Here is a 19,430-nt window from a genome sequence, read left to right as displayed (position 1 = left end):
TATTTGTCCGTACATGATTTTTGTTTTATATTCTTTTCAAGCTGTGAAACACAACACACGCATGGTGCAATTTTTCTTCCATCAGATAAGTTAAAGGATTTTAGGCTCACAGAAACCCTTTTGAAAGCAGCACGATTATCTCAAACATGTCTCTCATAAAATGGTAACTGAAACTGAAGTGATTTTCCTGTGATTCAGATTTAGTCATCTCAACAACCTCTTAAAAAAAGCAGCCGTTTCACTGAAACTGTAACCCACATGTTTAAGTAAACTACTGGTTCCATTTAAAGCCAGTTATTTTGACTATAATAATGCAGCAAATGAATACAAATTTTGTAAATGTATTTACCTTAATATTTCCATTTTATGTTACTTTGTATTTCTACTTCACTGCACTTAAATTATTTGGTATTTTGTACAGTATTTACTTTACAGCAGTAGTAATTAGTTACATTTCAAGTTGAGATTTAAATACTTGGATGCTAGTACAGATCAGTCCAGAGGGCGACCCATATGCCGAAAGGCTACAGCAGGGGTCTGGGTTCAGTTCCGGCCCAGGCCATTTCCTGCATGTCATTTCCAGTGTTCTCTGCCCCTCTCTTCCTGTCTGCTTTACTGTTCTGTCATAAAATGAATTAAGACCAAAAAATACAACAAACACACAGGAAATAATAATGAAGAGTGGTTTTAAATTAAACTACCCAGTGGAACAAATGCAGCTCGCAAATAAAGTAAACAAAACAGTAATTTAATCATGTAAAACTGACAATGGTCTTTATTATGTAAGTTCATATTGTTGGTCATTAGTACTTACACTTATTTAAAAGAAAAAGTGATTTTTCACAGGACTCACCCAAGATTAGCTTGTAGGACCACATACTGAAGCAATCACTTTCACTTTGATTTTATCAGTCTCTCTTGTTTCAGTTTGTGAGCGTTTATTTATGCCCAGCTCTCTGAAGGTTGATGTCCGGACCTTCACAGGGCCATCACAGCACCCTGATTCTTTTCTTTTTCAGACATTTAGCTGTAGATTTGCTGCTATGGTTGGGATTATTGTCATGTTGCATGATCCACTTTTGGCCAAGCTTTAGCTGACAGACAAATGGCTTCATATTTGACTTTAAAATACTTTTCTATACAGAGAAGTTCAAGGTCAACTGCAATGTGCCCAGGGCCTGTGACTGTAAAACAAGCCCAAATCCTTATCTGTTCACTGCCGTGTTTGACAGCTGGTTTGAGGTATTTGCACTGATATGCTTTGTTGGGTTTTCTCCTACTTGGCATTGTGCATTATAGCCAGAAGTCTTGCAGTTAGTTCAGATGCAACTTTGCAAACTTTGCAGAGAAGAGGCAGTGAGTTTGCTGGGATGTCCACTTTTTGAAAGATTGTGGCAGTGTATTAACACACACCTCAGTGCTCCAGAAAACTGCCTTGACTTGAGTTAATCAAGTGCAATTTATCAGCAGCACTTTGCTACTAGTCTTAATTCCTATGGAAGCAGTAAGGATGTGCTTGTTTTTTCACAGAATTGCATAGAGTCCTGCTACTTTATTTAAGTAAATGATTAGAGGGCTTCCTTCACTGTTAGGTGATAGACATAAAAATGCATGCACAAACGTGTGAACTCATCATTTCGTAACAAGGGTTTTGGGGGCTCTCACTGAGAGTGTGGTGGAAAACAGTAGGTGCATTTCATGTTAGTGCTACACAAAAACACCCCAGTGCTTTCAGTGGTGTTCCACTTCTCTGTTTGCTGATACGACAAAAAGTGTAAGGAAAGCGAGGGTATGGGGGAGCCAGGTTTGAATGACATGGTGTTGCTGCCACGACTGTTGTTCACTGACCCACAAAATGCAGGCCCAGCCCCCAGTGTGAAGTACTTTTGTGTTGTCATCACCCTCAGAAGCCTGGGACCTGTGATGGGAGGGTGTTGGAGCGATCTGAGGCGGCAGTCCACTCTCCAGAAGGTTACATGCTCTGTTCGGTGGCTAAAAAGAAGCCTGTATTGTAATGAAAGCATTTGCATACTTTTGTATTAGAGAGGGTATTAACCTCTGACACCTTTGAGAACTGGTTGACAAGAGGCCACTTCTCACAGTCTAAGCGTTAACACACTTGAAAATAACACCTAAGCGTACCTCAGTGTGTATCAAAATCAATAAAGAGAGGAGGAAAAGGTCTGCTTAGGTTTTTGAGATTGAAGTTGGCTTCAAGTGGCCGTTCACCCTCAACAGAGAGTGTTGGAGGATTTGAAAATGAGAGATCTTGTGGATCTTAAGCATGATGTTGGCTCTTTGAGACTGAAAACCAGACCAAATGTTTTTTTTTCTTAAAGAGAGTTGCAAAACTAAAGTCTCTTGTGTTGAGTGACTGACATGAAGAAAGTGTTTGGGGAGTCATTAACAAATTGCAGATGGAGAGAAACCAAATGGAGGGACACTTAGAATACGTTTTTGAAGTGAAAAAACAGTGAAAAAAGTTCACTGTTAATTGTTGTAAGCTGTAAAAATAGCCTAAAAGAATTACTCTTATCAGCCCAAAATACACTTTGATTTATAAGCAATTGAAGGAGGGTCATAGAGTCGTAACTCAACCCGCACTTAACTTGTTAATCTATTTCTTTCAGTGGTATCTTTCATTTTGTCTGTTGTATGATTAATGGCCGTGTAGGGTAGCGCTGGACAAGACATTGTCTGACTCTTCAGTTAAATTTTTTTTTACAGGGGTCTTTGTGAGGACCGTTGGCTGTGTATGGCTCTAAGCCTGAGGGGCTCTTCTCTCCAAGTACATGCTGCTTCACAGAGAAGACTTGACTCTGAAATTCCTCCAGATAAGAGTTGCTAGGTGATGTTATTGTTAGATCTTCTTTGTGGTCGCATATTCATATCCAAATTATAAGGTTCTTTATGAGGACTGTCTCATTAGTAGTCATATATTCATACCAGACCACCCCCCTACTTGACCCCTCCTTTACAAGTCGTGGGAAAGACAAGCCCTGGATGGGATGTGGAGAAGGACTCAGGCAATTACTTGGACGATGGTCAACTTAAACTCACTTTAAAAAGGCCAAAAACATTTGTAGTGTATTATTGACATTTTATGGAGACATTTGAAATCAATGTAAAAAAATTTTCCAGAACATAATCAAACATTGGCTATACATCTTTTTTTAGACAAGATTTAACATCAAACACAGCAAGAAAGAAAAGAGAGAAAAAACTATTAGCTGTTTATCTACATAGGTTGATGCTTAATCTTTAACTGAATTCCTATATCATGTGCAAAACTCTAAAGCTACATTAGCAACAGATGGAAAGAAATAAAAAAAGTTTAATGCAAATTTTGAACCCCCCAAAACAAAACAAACTAAAGCTAATTTTATATGTATTCTTTGTTCAAATTTGCTTAAAGCATGGCAACTATAGTATAATTAGGAAGAGATAAGATGGATTAGTTCTCCCTGTAGTAAAGACTTTAAAAGACACTTTTACAGATATAATTCCAACACAATATTTTTGAGATGGGATTTAAAGATCAGATGTAAATTTAATATGTCTTAAATTTGTGTAGACCCATTTGTTGACATTGGTGAAATATACTAAAATGCCATTTGCACTACTGTTTTGCACAGTATTTTACTTCAGTATCATTTTTAATTTGAACAATTATTCATTATGAAAAATAAACCCTATAAAATCCAATGTACAGTCAATATTATAGTCATTGAAACATCATTTAAAAATAAATAATAGGCATTAGGTAGGCTATTGAAGCATAAACATCAAGAGGCTGCCAGGATTATCGGTGCAAAAGTGTAACAATAGGAATAGACGCTGAGTTGTAGGATAATTGGTATTGTTAGTATGTGTGTTTGCATATTAATATTTATGTTTATACTTAACACATATATGACCAACAATAATTAAAAAGAAGTGTGCATTTACCCGGCTTTAACGCTGACAGAAACTGAGAGATATAAGCTATAAAAATTATACTGATTAAACCAATACTTAAAGAAGAAGAAGAAGGAGTAATAGTTGAAGAAGAACCTCTCGTTCTCAATGAAACAGGTGCTTCAGACGCCTAGCCCCAAACGCCAAATATGGAAGACTTCCACATTCCAAAGGACAAGGGGGGCGGGGCGATGACGCCACCTGTTTCTCAATGGGCTCGAGGACTGGAGAGCTCGTGCTCAGCCGGTGGAGTGAGGAATTCTGAGAAGTGTCGGCCGAAGGGTGGACGGAGGAGCGAGCGAGCGAGAGACTGACTGTAGGATACACGAGCAGGACTTTTAAAAGTTTTATGGAGCTATGGAGCTGCGTGGACTCAACTTATTCTTGTTTTTATTTATTAACCGAGTATTTCTCAGTCTCCAGTCGAAAGAACGTAAGTTACTTTTTCTTTTAAACTACTTTTATAAGAGATTAAAGTTTAGCTCGGCTTTACCGCATCCCGTGAATCATTCGGCTGGAACTCTTTGAGTTTTGTCTTTCATTTTTGTCTGTATCAATGTTTTATTCTTCATTAAAAATAAATAAATAAAATAGTTTCACTGTAATTTTCTTTGTCAGCCAGCTGTTTAAAATCAAGAGCGATGTATTTTTGATGTCCGTTCGCTATACGGTTCTGGAAACAAATATATAGATTTTTCAAATCTATTATTACTTTTCTGTTATAGGGCTAAGTCTTATTTTATTTATTTTATTTTAATTTAAAAAAAAGATTTTTATTAGTGATACTGCTAAACCTCGGGCCTAAGGGGCACCTGTTGAACTTTTTAATTCACTTGTGCAGGAGATACATGTATTTCTCTCGTCATGGCAATTTATCTGCCCACGCCTTTCACAGGCATTATTAGCCCTGAATCCTGAACCTGGAGGACACGGTCAATGAAGTCTTGAATTAAGCCGATATGGTGGATTAAAACGTCAGAAAGCATGGCATGTGCCCCCTATAAAGCTGCTGGCCCCCAGAGATCAATGCAGACAATGTTACTGTACATGCAAAAATAAAAGCACAAAGCCAATAACTAATATAAAGACACACAGTTGTCTTTTCCAACTGGGAATTAAATTGGTAAAATTAGTTAGCTGCACTTTTTTTGTTGTGTCTGTCTTAATATCACTTGATTATGTCCCTGTTGTAACAATTTATTCTTGTTTCTTCCTGCAGAAGTATTGCTGGATATGAGAGCTTCGGGATCAGAGTTGGGATGGTTGACATCGCCATATGAGAACGGAGTGAGTATTTATACCTCAGCAGGCATTTTTAAGACTGCAGGTTCATGGATCTAAGCTGCCTTTCGCTTCGCAGAACAACAAGCACACAAATTTCTCTTCAAGAATTTGAATAACAGAAGGCCTCTCCTTCTATCACTCTCTCTGCTCATTCAGTCCTCTAAAAAAACTCTCTGGGAGAGGTGGAATGAGTGGCAGCTAGATGAGGTTTGGCACATCTCAGCTTAGTCTTGTGTTAACGCTACCCTTTCATAAAGAACTTATGAATGCAGTTAAAATGTCAAGGCTCAACCTACATTTAAATTTACTGTACCAAAGACAGTTTTACACAATAGCTGCAGATTGTTTTTCACTCCAAGCCCAAACCATAAAACCAAATTTTAGGATGATTTTTTTCCCCTCCCTCTCATGATTCCTTTCTGAATTTAGAGATGACAGAAACAAGATAATGTGTACAATATGAAGAGATGACTAAAAGAAAACACAAAAAATGTGGTCCATATGTGCAGAACCATCCTTCCTGCCTATCTATAGTTCAGTGGCTTTTTGTCTTAAAAAAGCAACAGGACATGGCCGGTTCCACTGTGTGGGCTACGTTTCTTCTCAAAGATCTGAAGATTGTTGCTGTTTTGGATAGGATTTCCCGTTGTCTATTAAAGCTGACGGTTGCTGTGAAACTTTCTCACGCTTAAAAAGTTTATTTTTAATTTGTACCAGGGATGGCTTCTTGTCTTCAGCAGTTTTGTTTTTTAACCAGCCAGACGTCCTCAGTAATAAGAACTAAATACCTAAACATTTGACTGAAAATTTAAGAGATTCAGTGAAGGTACCTAAAGCAGTGTTCTTCTAATGTACTGGCACAAATTACCTTTCTCCAAACATTTGCCACCTCTTTTTTCCCCCCAACTGCTCCCAAAGTTGTCTAAGTGGGAGAATTGATTTAGTTCCTGAAACCCATTCCCAACTGCTAACATATGAGGTGTTGAATTTTAATGGTTAATCTAGGCTTTTAATCCCTCTGCTTCTCTCTCTTAAAAAACTCTTAATAGCTGCCAATTTTGCTGCCATGCCTTAAGCAGGACTCTGCTCATAAAGCTCATTTAGCTGCTGTAAATGTTAGTTGGTGTTCTACAGTAGTGTTTGCTGGATTTATGTCTCACACACATGCAGGCTTGTGCGTTAGTGGAAAACCACACACGTCGTGAGCGCAGCACATGTCCAGGCCAATAATCCTTAAGCGTGGAAAAAAAAAAGCTCCAGCTCACTTCTGCACTTTTACAAGCTTCTTAGTAAGCATGAAAGAAGAGGTGTCTCATCAATGAAAGTGGTTTTTTTTTTTGGAAAGAACAAAGCTTCTACTTATTTCCTGAAAAGATGCCTTTTCTCCTTTCATCATTGTGTGCGACTTTACCCCCCTTACACTGATCCCTTTTGCTGTCTCTTTATCTTCTTCTGTTCTGCAGTGGGAAATTGTCCAGACAGTGGTGAATGGCACACTTTTTTACACTTACAGTGTTTGTAGCATAGAGACTACAGAACAGGATAACTGGCTGCGCACGACGTTTATTCAGCGGCGCCCGGGCACAAGCCGTGTCTCTGTGGAGCTCAGTTTTGTCGTGCGAGACTGCAACACTTTTGGTGGTGCGTCTGTTGGCTGCAAAGAAACCTTCAACCTATTCATCTCAGAGGCTGATGCTGACGTGGGAACGAACTTCCGTAAAGGACAGTTCCGCAAAGTGGCCACCATTGCTCCCGACGAGGTCACTCAGGGCCGGGTGCTAAAGGTGAACACAGAGACGAAGACTGTGGGGCCGCTGTCAAAGAAAGGCTTCTACCTGGGTTTTCAGGATGTGGGCGCTTGTGTGGCGCTGCTCTCTGTCCGAGTCTACTACAAGACATGCCCATCCACCGTGCAGAGCTTGGCAGTTTTCCCAGAGACTGTGGCAGATGCTCTCAGGGAGGTTGAGGGAGCCTGCGTAGAGAATGCCGTCAGCCAGGCCACCCCGCGCATCTACTGCACAGCTGAGGGTAAATGGGTGGTTCCCATGGTTCAATGCCAATGTCTTGCAGGCTACGAAGCCACAGGAGACTCCTGCCAAGGTAAGCACTGCCAGAAATATGCAACACTCTTGTCTGAGACGTGTTTGTGTTATTCTGTGAGTTAAAGCAAATGAAACGCCTTCAACCACTTACTTGTCATGGTGGAAATAATGAGTGCACGAGAATGTGAATTGTCTTTGTTTGCTTTGAAGTCTTGTGCAAAAAAAGGCTCCATATCATACTGTAGGTAAGGTACAGCAGGCAGGGCTGGGCATGGGAAAAAACGGAAGAAACGGATATCCAAACCTGTTTTGTTAAGCTTTTAAGGCAATCAAACATTTCTCCATATCACATTTCGTCACTTTCCCACTGATACCTCATCTTTATTGTCTTTATTTGCTAATGGCACATTATTTCCCCTGCCTTCCACTCAGGTCTCAGGAATGAGGCTTGGGTGAGACATTAGTTTATGGATTGCTCAGTGACTTTAGGTGATAATGTACAGTAAAAGAAGCTGTGGACTTTGGTTGTTTTACTACACTGGAAGCTTTTAAATGCAATTAAGAGTGGAAACTTAAAACATAACAGATTTTTGTTAGCAATTTTTTTTTTCCAATTTAAAAAAACAGAACAAAAAAATGGCTTTCATCAAAATTATATTTCCTTTCAGTGGATATACATAGCTTTTAATCATTTAAGTGTTAAAAAAAACCCTACATAATTTTTAACCTAAGGAGGTTTTGCCGATTCAACCAAGCCCAGGTAAAGTGTGCAAAAAGTTTGTGGTATGTACTTGGAGAAAGACGGCGTGTGCGTAAAGTCAGTACAAAAACACACAGCTGTGGGGTTCATAGTGTTTGTGCTCATGCTGGTCATGCAGAAGTTGGCCTGTGCGTTGGCATTCTGGGGTGTGGTGCACTGGACTGTCTGGAGGAAACGTGGGAGGAGAGAAGCTGCAGAGAGAAAAGGAAGGAGGAAGGGCACGATAGGCTGTGGGGATTTCTGAAAGGAATTCTTTTATCCTGGCGTCACCTACAGAAGTGACTGACTACAGGAAGGGCCGGGTGAATGTGAATGTGTCAGAATGACTACCTTAATGGTATGTCTTCTCCTCGCAGGAATTTGTTTTGAGCAAGTTGCTAAGGCGACAGGAACCACAGATTACAGGGAAGAGGTTGACACGCCTGTTATAGTTTAGCCTGAGTCAAGCTGCGGTTTATGACTCTTGATGGTCTGAGCCACCTTGCCTGGCAGAGATTGGTTTCATTTTGAGTCTTTTCCAAGAAGAGCACATATTAGTCATACCAGGTGACAGAATTAAACGGTCATTAAGATGGCCATCCATCAAAAAATAATTTTTTGAGTGAAAGATCTTTGGATTTTTAACTTCTGGTCATACAAACAATGACATTTAATAGCTGTGAAACATTTACCACCATTTTTTCCACACTATATTAATGAAACAAATAACTGATTGGAAGCTCTTCAAAGCATGAATCTTATTTATGGGTTAGGGAGTTGCAGGAATGTTGCAGCCTGAGCCAAGCACCTGAAACGTTGGCACAAGAAGGCAGGAAATCTTTATGACTGCAACAATTGTTCACGTTTCTTGTATAAATAAACAATGCTGTAGCGTCTTCTAATATGAAAAAAAACCCAAAGCCTTATTCCAGTTTTTTGCAATAACTAGAGAAAATGATATCCTAAGAGGCCTCAAAGTGGCCTCGAAGAGTCCAACTGCTATGGGAAAAGGAAGTAAAGTGAGATGAGGAGGAATGCTGACTGACACAAATAAGCAGGTTGCCCGTGTTTTGAGTCAGAGGGTGGGGAGTGCGCCGACAGTTGGTGTGTGAGGGATGTTAGCTTCGTGGCCGCTTAGTTAGGTGTGGAGTGTAATTTGGTCAAAAGGATTAGTAGAGCAACAGGACAGCTGTTAGCCAATGACATGCTCTTCTTTTTGCTCTTTCATCCGGTTGTTAACACATGCAACGAGCTCCCTAATCCATGTTCCCACTCATTAGAACAATGGGCCGGTACAAAGAGTGAAAAACGGATTCAATTAACAGATGCATCAGTGCGGAACATAAGTCCTTTTCACATGCATGGCAGTCAAAGAGAACCTAGAACAATTGGAAGCACATTTTTCCATCAACAAGTGAAGACAAAAGTTGGGCAAAAGTTTTATTTTTTCTTAAACTAGCCTTTTTAAACATGAGCAAAACACGTTTTTAAGCCAAAACTGAAATGCTGAAGTACTGACATGAAAATCTGAAAGTTTGCATTAATGATGTTTGTATTCTTGCACGGCACACATGCTGCTATTTGTGAGCTATATAATGAGGAATACAACATATTTATAGCACCACTCTGTCCAATTTCAGAGACAATAGATGAATGGGGCTGGGGTTTCTTTGGTACGTGACAAAGGTCCTGCTGCTCCAGCTCAAGATAAAATGGGCTGGCCTCCTTTTCTTATGCGGAGGGGGGGGGGAAAAAAGCCCCTCAGCTACACCCCCACTGCCGCCAAGTGACTCCCCAGAGAGAACTTCTGTTGGTGCTCCAGACCTTTACCCCATCCCCCGTCTTCTATCCATTCATCTCTATCCCTCCTACTCAATCTCAATCTGCACCTTCGCCTCCAATGCAACAGTAGTTGGGGTGCAAAGGTCCTTCTGCTTTGGCGTCTTCAATCCAGGGTTCACTCAGTTTTTTTTTGTGTTTTTTTTTTTCTTTTCTTTGACCACCAGCACAGGAGCCAGATGAAAGACTGCACCACAGGGAGACTGCAGAATCAAACCAGAGACAGGAGCTCTTTCATAAGATAAAATCTATTTTTCTAACAGTGCTCTGAGGGCTTACCTCAGTTAGAAAATATGTGCATCTGTATCCATGAAAGAGCAAAAAATATTCCTGTCTAGCTCTTCCTCTTTCCTGATTCAGAATGGGTCGCTGTAATTTGTGACTGATGTCGGGGGTTAGCGGAAGGAAGGAAGAAAGGGAGGAAACATCAGCCTTAGACGGAGTTGCAGTTCTAACCCTGCGCTCTGATTTTTGTCCTGTCTGCATGTTCGTTAACCTCTCATGCCCTGGAAGGCTGTTTATCTATGTGGCGAAATGCCCGCTATAGCATTGCACCAGTGTCCAATGTGCCATTTCCTTTGGCAAGACCGTAAATGTTAACTGCCAGAGAATATGAGCCAGGGGTTCACAGGGGAAGGGAAGATCAGATCACCTGATGGAATTAATGCTGTCATCCGGTTGACACTGGCAGTGCGACCTGAGATTAGGCCTCAAGGCAAAACAGGCGAGTGAAGGCAGATCGTCAGGGAAATCCCTATTCATTCCTCTGGGTACAAAGACTCTGTTATTATGGGTTACTCACAACAAATGCTTCCTGTCGGGTGGAAATGGCTGGTAACACAGAGAGAGCCTTATTGTTTGCATTTTGATCATTCATTCCTTCCTGTGTTTGTCTGATTCATATGTCATGTTTAAACCAACACACACCTTCTCCCCCTCTCTCTCACACACAGCATGCAAACCAGGATACTTCAAGCCCTCTGTATCGAACAACTTCTGTCAGGTTTGTCCTGATAACACCAAGCCCTCTGCTTCCGGAGCCACTGAATGTCTGTGTGAAGAAGGTTTCTTCCGGGCTCCTTCAGACCCTCCTACATCAGCCTGCTCCGGTAAGACCCTGACTCAGATTTTTTTTTTTTTAAATTACTTTTATCACATGGAAAGTATTTTGAAGTATTTTTCTGACTGTTCTGTGTCATTTATTTATTTCCCTAGCTCCACCTAGTGCCCCTCGTGACCTTACCTCCATGACTCTGCCAGGGGAGGGCAAGTTGCAGCTGTTCTGGAGCCCACCACTGGTGACTGGGGGTCGCAGTGACCTTATGTACAGTGTGGTGTGCAAACTCTGTGACGAGGCCTCTTGCATCCCCTGCGGCGAGAAGATCCGCTTTGAGCCAGGACCTACGGACCTGCAGGACCCCACAGTTGTTGTTAGTGACCTGGACTCTCATCTCAACTACACGTTCACTGTAGAGGCTCAAAGTGGCGTGTCGCAGTTCAGTGCCGAGAGGCCCACTGCAACCATCACCACTGCTCTGGACTACACAGGTGAGCTTTTCTTTTTCGAACATTGGCTTTATATGATTATTGTTTTGGGGCTGTATGTGTGGCAACCACTGTTGTATGGTAAACACTGCAATGTGACATATTCTGTAATATTAATGACCTATTCCCAGAAAGTCATCTTTCATATATCTTCTGAGAAAAGGGGTATCCAGGTTCCTAAACCGAAGAGTAGGGTTAAAAGAGTGACAAACTTTGGAGCTATTTTCATGTAATATCAGAGCTATAAATTAAAGGGTTTTGCAAAAGACAGACTCAATCCAGAGGAGAGGACTTCAGTCTGACCCACTGAATCCCAGAGGCTTTCATCTCCACATGTCCTTTCCAAAGACTATGATTAGTCACTAACCATTATTTTGCTTTCTGTCTCGCCAACCGTTAGATCCCCCCAAGGTGACGGAGATCCATCTGGATGATCGCAGCCCCACCAGTCTGTTTCTGTCCTGGACTCCTACTCGCCGACCTCCAGCCCACATCAATCATCGCTATGAGCTTATGTACCGCAGAAAAGTACGATGGAGAGCTTTGGGCTCTTTTGTTTTTTTTTTCCCCTCCTTTTTTCAAAATCGAGGCTGTTTTTTCATTTCAAATTCTAATCCATTTTCCTTTTCCTTTCTTTTTCTTTCTTTCTTTTTTTTTTTAATTTGTAGGACGACAGTACCGAGGGTGATGTGACCACCTACAAAGTCCTAATTTTGGACAAAAGCTTTGTGCAGATTGATGGTCTCATCCCAGCCACTACTTACACATTCAGGGTCCATGCTCTGGGCCCCGAAGGCAACCCTGGAAGCTACAGTGCCGACCATGAGTTTAATACTTTTCCATTAGGTACCAGCAGCCTTAAAATCTACAGTAGCCAAAACAGTTTCTCAAACATCTCTCTATACATGTGTATATTTTAATTACTTGAGTTGATACAGGTCTGTATTTCTGTCATTTATACAGCTGAGCCTCAGTTTGGGAACAAGCCCACCATGGTGATGGTAGCTGTATTCGGAGTAGCGGTTATTCTGCTTGTTGTGGTGGCTGGCCTGCTGCTGCGTAAACGGTTGGTAACTGTACACTTCATATCCACGGTCAATGTGTGTCATTCAGATAAATATTATCTACAGCCATGCAAACTGTGTGATTATGTGCCACAAGTTCAAGTAAATGAAGGATACTCTGGCATGACAGCTCAGGGAGAGGTTATGAGTAATAGCTGGTGCTGCTATTGAATACACCCTTTGTCTTTGTCAGCTCAAGCTGACCTGCAATTGTTTAAAAAGCCACTCTGTATTCTACCTAGTCCTCTGGTGATTAATCTTGTTTTCCTCTCAGGCGACTGAACGCTCGCAGGCGAGGAGGACCCGAGGATCCCTACTTTTCAACAGGTTTGCAAAGCTCAGCTGCAGTAATAGTCAGAAAGTAGGTTGACTATTGAAACTGTAGGCTTATTTTTTGATTATGATCTTCTCACCAGATCAACATAAACCTCTCAAGACGTACATTGATCCACATACCTATGAGGACCCTAATATTGCCATCCACAAGTTTGTCACTGAAATTGACCCCAGTGTGATCGGCAAACAAAAAGTCATCGGTGTAGGTGAGTAGGTGTTTTCAAATCTCCTTCATTCCTTCACTTTTATGAACTCTCAGATCGGACTTTCTAACATTTCCACCTGCTGTTTGACTGCCAATCAGGAGAGTTTGGGGAAGTGTTTCGGGGTGTAATGAAGATTCCCGGGAGAGGCGAGGTGCCTGTAGCAATCAAGACCCTCAAGCCAGGCTACTCGGAGAAACAGAGGCAGGACTTCTTGAGTGAGGCCACCATCATGGGTCAATTCTCACACCCGAATATCATCCACCTGGAGGGAGTTATCACCAAATGTGAGTCAATGTTCTCAAAAGCCAACATATCTGTTAACTTCTTGTACTCATTTCCTCCATTAAACATATTTGTATTTATATTCTCAGTTAAACATGCCATGATAGTGACTGAATACATGGAGAACGGAGCTCTCGACACATATCTGAAGGTAGGTGCATGCTAGTGGAAAAATAGCTTCATTATTTAATCATCACTTTCTAATCTTTCTGTTCTCAGAAAATGTACTTAAGGGTTAAGATAAACATTTCTGGCACCTTTCTGTGTTCAACTTGAAATTAATTGAACTTTGTTATATTGGATTAAATGAATATGTGTCCCTATATATATATTATAATTATATAATTAATTTGGCTCAAGCCTGACTCACTTTCATGTACAAACAGTATACACAGTACAAAGAATAACAGACAAATGAAACTACAACATTTTTTTATCTATGCTTTTATGTTATATCACCCAGCTCTTTCCACGTTTTGTTTCATTCCTCTACATTTCCCCAGTAAAAACAAGAATGACAAAGAAAAAACAATAATATCGCAATTATTTTTTGTTCATTTTAGGGCCGTGATGGAGAGATTCCTCCGTACCAACTTGTGGGAATGCTGCGTGGAATAGCCGCTGGCATGAAATACCTCTCTGACATGAACTATGTCCACCGTGACCTGGCAGCAAGAAACGTTCTGGTCAACAGCAACCTGGAGTGTAAGGTGTCTGACTTTGGATTGTCACGTGTGCTGGAAGATGATGCTGAGGGCACCTACACAACCAGAGTAAGTCTAACAGCTACATTTCACAATGCAAACGTAGCAAAAGAGAGTTAAACTGGATTTTTTTGGTCTAGTAAGAAATGCCTTATTGTTAGCTGTATTTCCACTCTTAAGTATCCAGACTGTCAGCATGTCCTGTTTCCACTCTTTTCACCCATTAAATATGATTTGTTAATGTTTTTTTCTGTCAGGGAGGTAAAATCCCCATCCGCTGGACTGCGCCAGAGGCCATCGCATACAGGAAGTTCACCTCGGCCAGCGACGTGTGGAGCTTTGGTATTGTCATGTGGGAAGTCATGGCATTTGGAGAACGGCCCTACTGGGACATGAGCAACCACGAGGTATGTTTCATTTGTCACTTTTCGTGGAGATGAGGGATTGTTTTGGCCTGTGAGGGTCAAACTTTAATGTATATTAGCAGTGAGAGTCTGCGTGAGCTATGCGGTGATAGAAAGTTGCCAGACATCCAGTGTAGTCTCCAACCGTCCTCTTCAAATCTACTGTTAATGTCAACATATGAGCACAGCAGTTTATTGTAGCAATGGCAGGCAGTGGTCTATGATTAATCTAACCACTGCTTCACTCCTTCCCAGGTCATGAAGGCTATCAACGAGAACTTCAGGCTTCCTGCTCCAATGGATTGCCCATCCGCTATCTACCAGCTCATGCTCCAGTGTTGGCTGCACGAACGCTTAAAGCGACCTCGCTTCTTAGACATCGTCAACTTTCTGGACAAACTTCTCAAAAGCCCAGAATCCTTAAAGACCATCGCAGACTTTGACCCACGGTATGAACACAATAAATAACAGGGAGGAATGTGCCTTCCATCTTTTTTTTTTTTTTTAAATCTTTAAACAAAAACAGGGGGATGTGTAACACATTGCTTTACATCTTGTTTATTTGATCTGTACAAATACAGATAGGTGCGTTTGTGTGTATGCATGAGTGGAATTATTCCTTGGCAAGAAACAATGAGTCTCTGCTGGTTGTTATCCAATTATTTTCTTCTGATAAGTAGTTCTTCATAAAACTACTGATCTTGTTTTTACATCTCCAAAAATTCAAACCATTGGGGGACAGTGTTGAAAGAAAGTGATTATGCTAACTTCCAACTTCATAGTTTTTAGTAGCTTTTAATTGCTCACAGTGCAAAATAATCCTTAATTATGTTATACCGGCCTTAGTGCAGATCCTCAGTTCACCTATTGTCCTAAACAAGCCAGCTTTTCTTCTGATTGGCTGCTCCTCACAAATGGTGCTTAAACAACAGCTCACAGCCAAAGCAGTGTGCCTGAGCTGACCACATTAAGGATATTTGCTATCAGTGAAATTGGTACAAAGGTCAATGGAAAATACTCTGTGAAACCGAGCCTGAACTTTCAGCACAGAGGGATTGGTTGGACGCTATTTGAAACTGTGGCCTATGTTTAATATAGAAAGCATCACAGGCCATATTTAGAGAGAATAAAGAGACTGTAGTGGATTGTAAAGTTACACAACTCACAGCTTGTAAGTGGACTTTAAAACAATAAAACAGGTTGTTTCCTGTTCAAACATCATCACATGTACTCAGCTTGCATAAACACACTGTTAATGATGAGTAATCCAACTACATTTTGTTCCTCACAGCGTCTCCATCCGGCTGCCCAGCACCAGCGGTGGCGACGGTACCATGTTCAGGTCGGTACCCGAGTGGCTGGAATCCATCAAAATGAGCCAGTACAAGGAAAGCTTCGCTCGCGCTGGGATAACGACCATGGAGCAGGTGCTCGCTTTGAGACATGAGTAAGTGCACACATGGCACAGGTGCAGCCTCCGTCATGCTGTACTAACTTATCCGGCACCGTTGCACATTTTTTCAGTGACACAGAGAAATTGTCCGACTGTCAGCCTGAACATTTGTTAACCAGCGTGCGAATGCATGAGCACTCTGCTCCCCCTCTGCCACTCATGTCATTCCACTCATTCTCTGCTGCTGTTACTTCTGCATGAGTGGCTCACAGGCATTTTTTTTCTGAAATATGCCCCATAGCCCTGTCAGATAAACCCAAGTAACCATTTAATGACAACATCGCTTTAAACAAACCATTTTAAACCCATTTGAAATAATAAACAATAATGGTTTGGTTCATTTGTACATATTTTTTGTGTAGGTACAACTTTTATATTACCCTTAAGCCACTTATATGAACTGTCTTTGCCTTTTAAAGGAGTTAAAACACCCTGAAAATGTGTTCACATACACCACCGCTCTGCTGTTTTTGTTTTGTTTTTGTTTTGTTTTTTGTCGTTTCAATCCTGTGTTCACGAGATACTTATGTGTCATTTTCAGAGACATCAGGAACATCGGAGTGAGGCTGCCTGGTCACATGAAACGGATAGCATACAGCATCCTGGGCCTGAAAGACGAGACGAGCTCCCTCAGCGTGTTCGCTGTGTGATCTAAGCATTCCTTCAAATCAAAGTGCACTGACCGACCATGCCATTTCACTCACGGAAGACAAGGACTGAAGTGGAGGGGCTGGAACTGAGCTACACTACAGCAGTGTGGTATGACTGAAAGGGACCCTCAGAGAGGACTCAAAATGAGACCATTCATGTACTTAATAAGAGAAAAGTAATTTATCTTTATATAAAAGTGTTTATAATGTCGAACATAAGCAAGTTATGCAATGCAGTAAATAAAATGATATAAATGAGGGTCAAATGTGGGATAATGTGAGAATGCTCGGCCCTGCATTTCCTGAAAGACTGAAATATCTAAGCCTCTTCAATGATAAAGAGCGACTTCTTCGAAGCACTCAGCATCCTGCCGGTGATTCTGAATCCTTAAATTTGTTTTGTTTACTTCTTGTGATCAGTGAGACTTTCTTTTAAATTAGGAATTGTTATTCCTCTCAGGGCAAAGAATCACATTCTTATGGGTTTTTTTTTTTTTTTAGTTAGTCTCTGTGTCACACCACGCATCTCTTTGTTTTGTTTACATTACGTCTTAATACAAATGTTCATTTTTTTATTTATTATTTATTTTGTATTTATGTCAATTGTTACATGACAGATAACTCTGATCTTGTGCACAGGTGGTGTATTTCGTGTTTAAATAAAATCAGAGTTGCCTTGTAACTGTATCGCTTTCTTGTATTGGGCAGCAGTGAACATGTGTTTTTAGACTCATGGCTGTAGTGATGGCAAGTGTGACAGTCCGCTAAAATAGCTCAACACCAAGCTGGATGGATTGGCATGAAAGCTGATTCAAACGTCTGTGGTCCCCTGGCAATGAATCACCTGCTTTTTTTTTTTTTTTTTTTAAAGCAACACAAGCAGGTTGACATTTGTGGGTCAGACAGACGGTTTCAATAACTTCCAGATGGATGACCATGCACATAGTCTTCGTAAACTTTGATCATCAGCTGAACTTTCAACTAGTGCTATCATTAAGTAAAACAAAAAACTCCATCGGCCTCAGCTGTACTACTTTGTAGTTACAAGAAAATATTAAATTACATTAATACATAACACCTAAAAGTAAAAGGCCATGTTTTAAAAACATAAGAACATACAAACTCTGCAAAAAGAGGTCCCAGTTGGCCAAAAGATTCAAACCCAGAACCTTCTTGCTGTGTGGGGCGGCACTAACCATTGCACCACCATGTCGTCCATATAATAGTGCCTCTCTATGCAAAGTATGCAGAAATTTTCTTTGAACTTGAGCGTTGTCTCCATTGCAATGATCTTTCCATACTATCCCAATCTCCACGTGTTGTGATCATCTGTTTCTGGAAACCTGAAGCTCAATCAAAATCTATCCTAATCTGCTGTCTGTTCAATGTAAGATGTATTCACTGCTACAGATGTGCTTACATTAAACACACTTCATATTTAAGGCCTGCTACGATGTAGGGTTTGAAGTTGGATGGTGGCTCTGACATGCAGGCAGATGAGCTGCTGTGATGACTCTTAAAGGGAGCAGCCAAAAGAAGATACTTCATACTTGTTCATATTTGTCTTATTCCATTAGCGCTGCAACAAAGAGTGTGAATCAAACCTTCAGTCTCCTTTTCAAAAGGCAAAAGCATCATCATTATGCATTGCAGCTAATAGTTGCTCTGTTTCTAGACTACACTCAGTAATAGCATGTCACACAAGTGTGCTACACAAAAACTGAGGGCATGGTGTGATGGACCCGCACACAAGAATTTCATTCACATGTACTGTACCAGTGTACCTGCACATGTGATGTGACAATAAAAGTGATTTGATTTATTCAGTTTTTGCAGTGCTTTAACAATCCAACACCATAATTTCTTCACTATATTTTGGAAATCATACTAAAAAAACCAAGAAAAGTAAAAGCTAGTGGCTTACAAATTACAATGTCTTATTAAATAGTGTTGGGGACAGGTTGAGTTGTCCTAGTTCTTAATTATTTCAGAGCAGAGCGGTGCACAGGCACACATATTCAGACCAGGCTCTTAGGCCTATCTAAAGGCCTAAGGCTCAGTGGCCTTACTTACTTTAGCAAATGCACATGCCCCTCTAAAAGGCTTTACACAGGGTAACATCCCAACATGGACCCAACATGATATGAACCCATAAATTAGTTGATGATCAAACCAGCTTTTATCAGTGTGTTTTGCTTTTCATTCGCCGGTACAGCCTCACAGAGCTTGTTTTGCCGTGTTTGTCATGCAGATGGAATTGATAAGGCTTCGTTACTTTGGCAAGGTGGGCCAAAATGTCACACTTACTCATGAGTGTGCTCCTTCATACCCACAGCTGTGATTAATCACCCCTCTGCTCAGTTTAACTGGAAACTCATTGACACTGGGTCTTTTGTGTCAAATCCCCCTTACACATCCTTAAAATGAGCACAGTTAAATTATAAATTATGAAAGATAACGTGACCTTTGTGGCTTAAAGTTAAGACTGGCAGCTCACACAATGATAATTATTATAATTATAGTATATTGCTTCACACAGAAACATCTCCGCACTCCTTTCTCACACATAGACACAAAGACTCACATGGACCCCAGTCATGGGTGCGGCTAAAAATGTCAGACCCCCTTGACAACAGTTCAACAACAGTTCTGACACATTAAATATCTACAATCGGTGTCATGTTCCAGTCCAGCTGGATCATTAAGGGACCAAGCCACAGCCACACCCGGTGGTACACACAATTTCCCAGTAGCCTATAAAAGACTCAGTGCATGATGGTAAAGGTTTTAAGACAGACAAAGGAGAATTTACTATGGAGAAAAATGGGAGAAATTTCTCTGAGGATTCAGGATTGCTAAATCAGCACAGCACCAGAGAACACAAATTTACAGGTCAGCTGGACAAACACAGACACAGATATACTT

The 19,430-nt window shown here is 40.9% G+C and overlaps 2 protein-coding genes across 3 annotated transcripts in view; both read left to right on the top strand.

The window, feature by feature from the left end:
• Window positions 1-4,150: 4,150 nt before the first annotated feature.
• epha2a (eph receptor A2 a) lies at window positions 4,151-17,187 on the top strand. Of its 2 annotated transcripts, XM_005724537.2 has the most exons (17): window positions 4,151-4,390; window positions 5,177-5,244; window positions 6,705-7,341; window positions 10,815-10,970; window positions 11,077-11,409; window positions 11,807-11,934; window positions 12,075-12,252; window positions 12,370-12,472; window positions 12,745-12,797; window positions 12,887-13,012; window positions 13,111-13,296; window positions 13,384-13,445; window positions 13,858-14,067; window positions 14,256-14,405; window positions 14,658-14,851; window positions 15,694-15,849; window positions 16,397-17,187. In XM_005724537.2, the coding sequence occupies exons 1-17, from the start codon at window positions 4,315-4,317 to the stop codon at window positions 16,503-16,505; spliced, it is 2,925 nt and encodes a 974-aa protein (XP_005724594.1). In that variant the 5' UTR covers window positions 4,151-4,314; the 3' UTR covers window positions 16,506-17,187. The 2 variants fall into 2 exon arrangements, with proteins under 2 accessions (XP_005724594.1, XP_005724593.1); XM_005724536.2 differs by having other exon boundaries at window positions 13,111-13,445.
• Window positions 17,188-19,102: 1,915 nt separating this feature from the next.
• The window catches only part of cplane2 (ciliogenesis and planar polarity effector 2), a 4,157-nt gene continuing 3,829 nt past the window's right edge, over window positions 19,103-19,430 (top strand). Inside the window, exon 1 of the mRNA XM_005724752.2 lies at window positions 19,103-19,106. Coding sequence (XP_005724809.2) covers window positions 19,103-19,106 — 4 coding nt within the window. The remainder of the gene's footprint in view (window positions 19,107-19,430) is intronic.

The sequence above is a fragment of the Pundamilia nyererei genome, unplaced genomic scaffold (genome assembly GCF_000239375.1).
Source record: "Pundamilia nyererei isolate P.nyererei 1_Seehausen unplaced genomic scaffold, PunNye1.0 scaffold00012, whole genome shotgun sequence".
NCBI lineage: Eukaryota > Metazoa > Chordata > Actinopteri > Cichliformes > Cichlidae > Pundamilia > Pundamilia nyererei.
The sequence above is the reverse complement of the archived record's forward strand: the minus strand, read 5'-3'. Positions and strand labels throughout refer to the sequence as shown.

Bases quoted from the DNA above. Each gene is read 5' to 3' on its own strand.
- epha2a (XM_005724536.2), top strand. From the start codon at position 4,315: ATGGAGCTGCGTGGACTCAACTTATTCTTGTTTTTATTTATTAACCGA. The intron at 10,971-11,076 runs GTAAGACCCTGA...TTATTTCCCTAG, and splicing joins TCCTACATCAGCCTGCTCCG to CTCCACCTAGTGCCCCTCGT. The intron at 12,798-12,886 runs GTTTGCAAAGCT...TCTTCTCACCAG, and splicing joins GGATCCCTACTTTTCAACAG to ATCAACATAAACCTCTCAAG.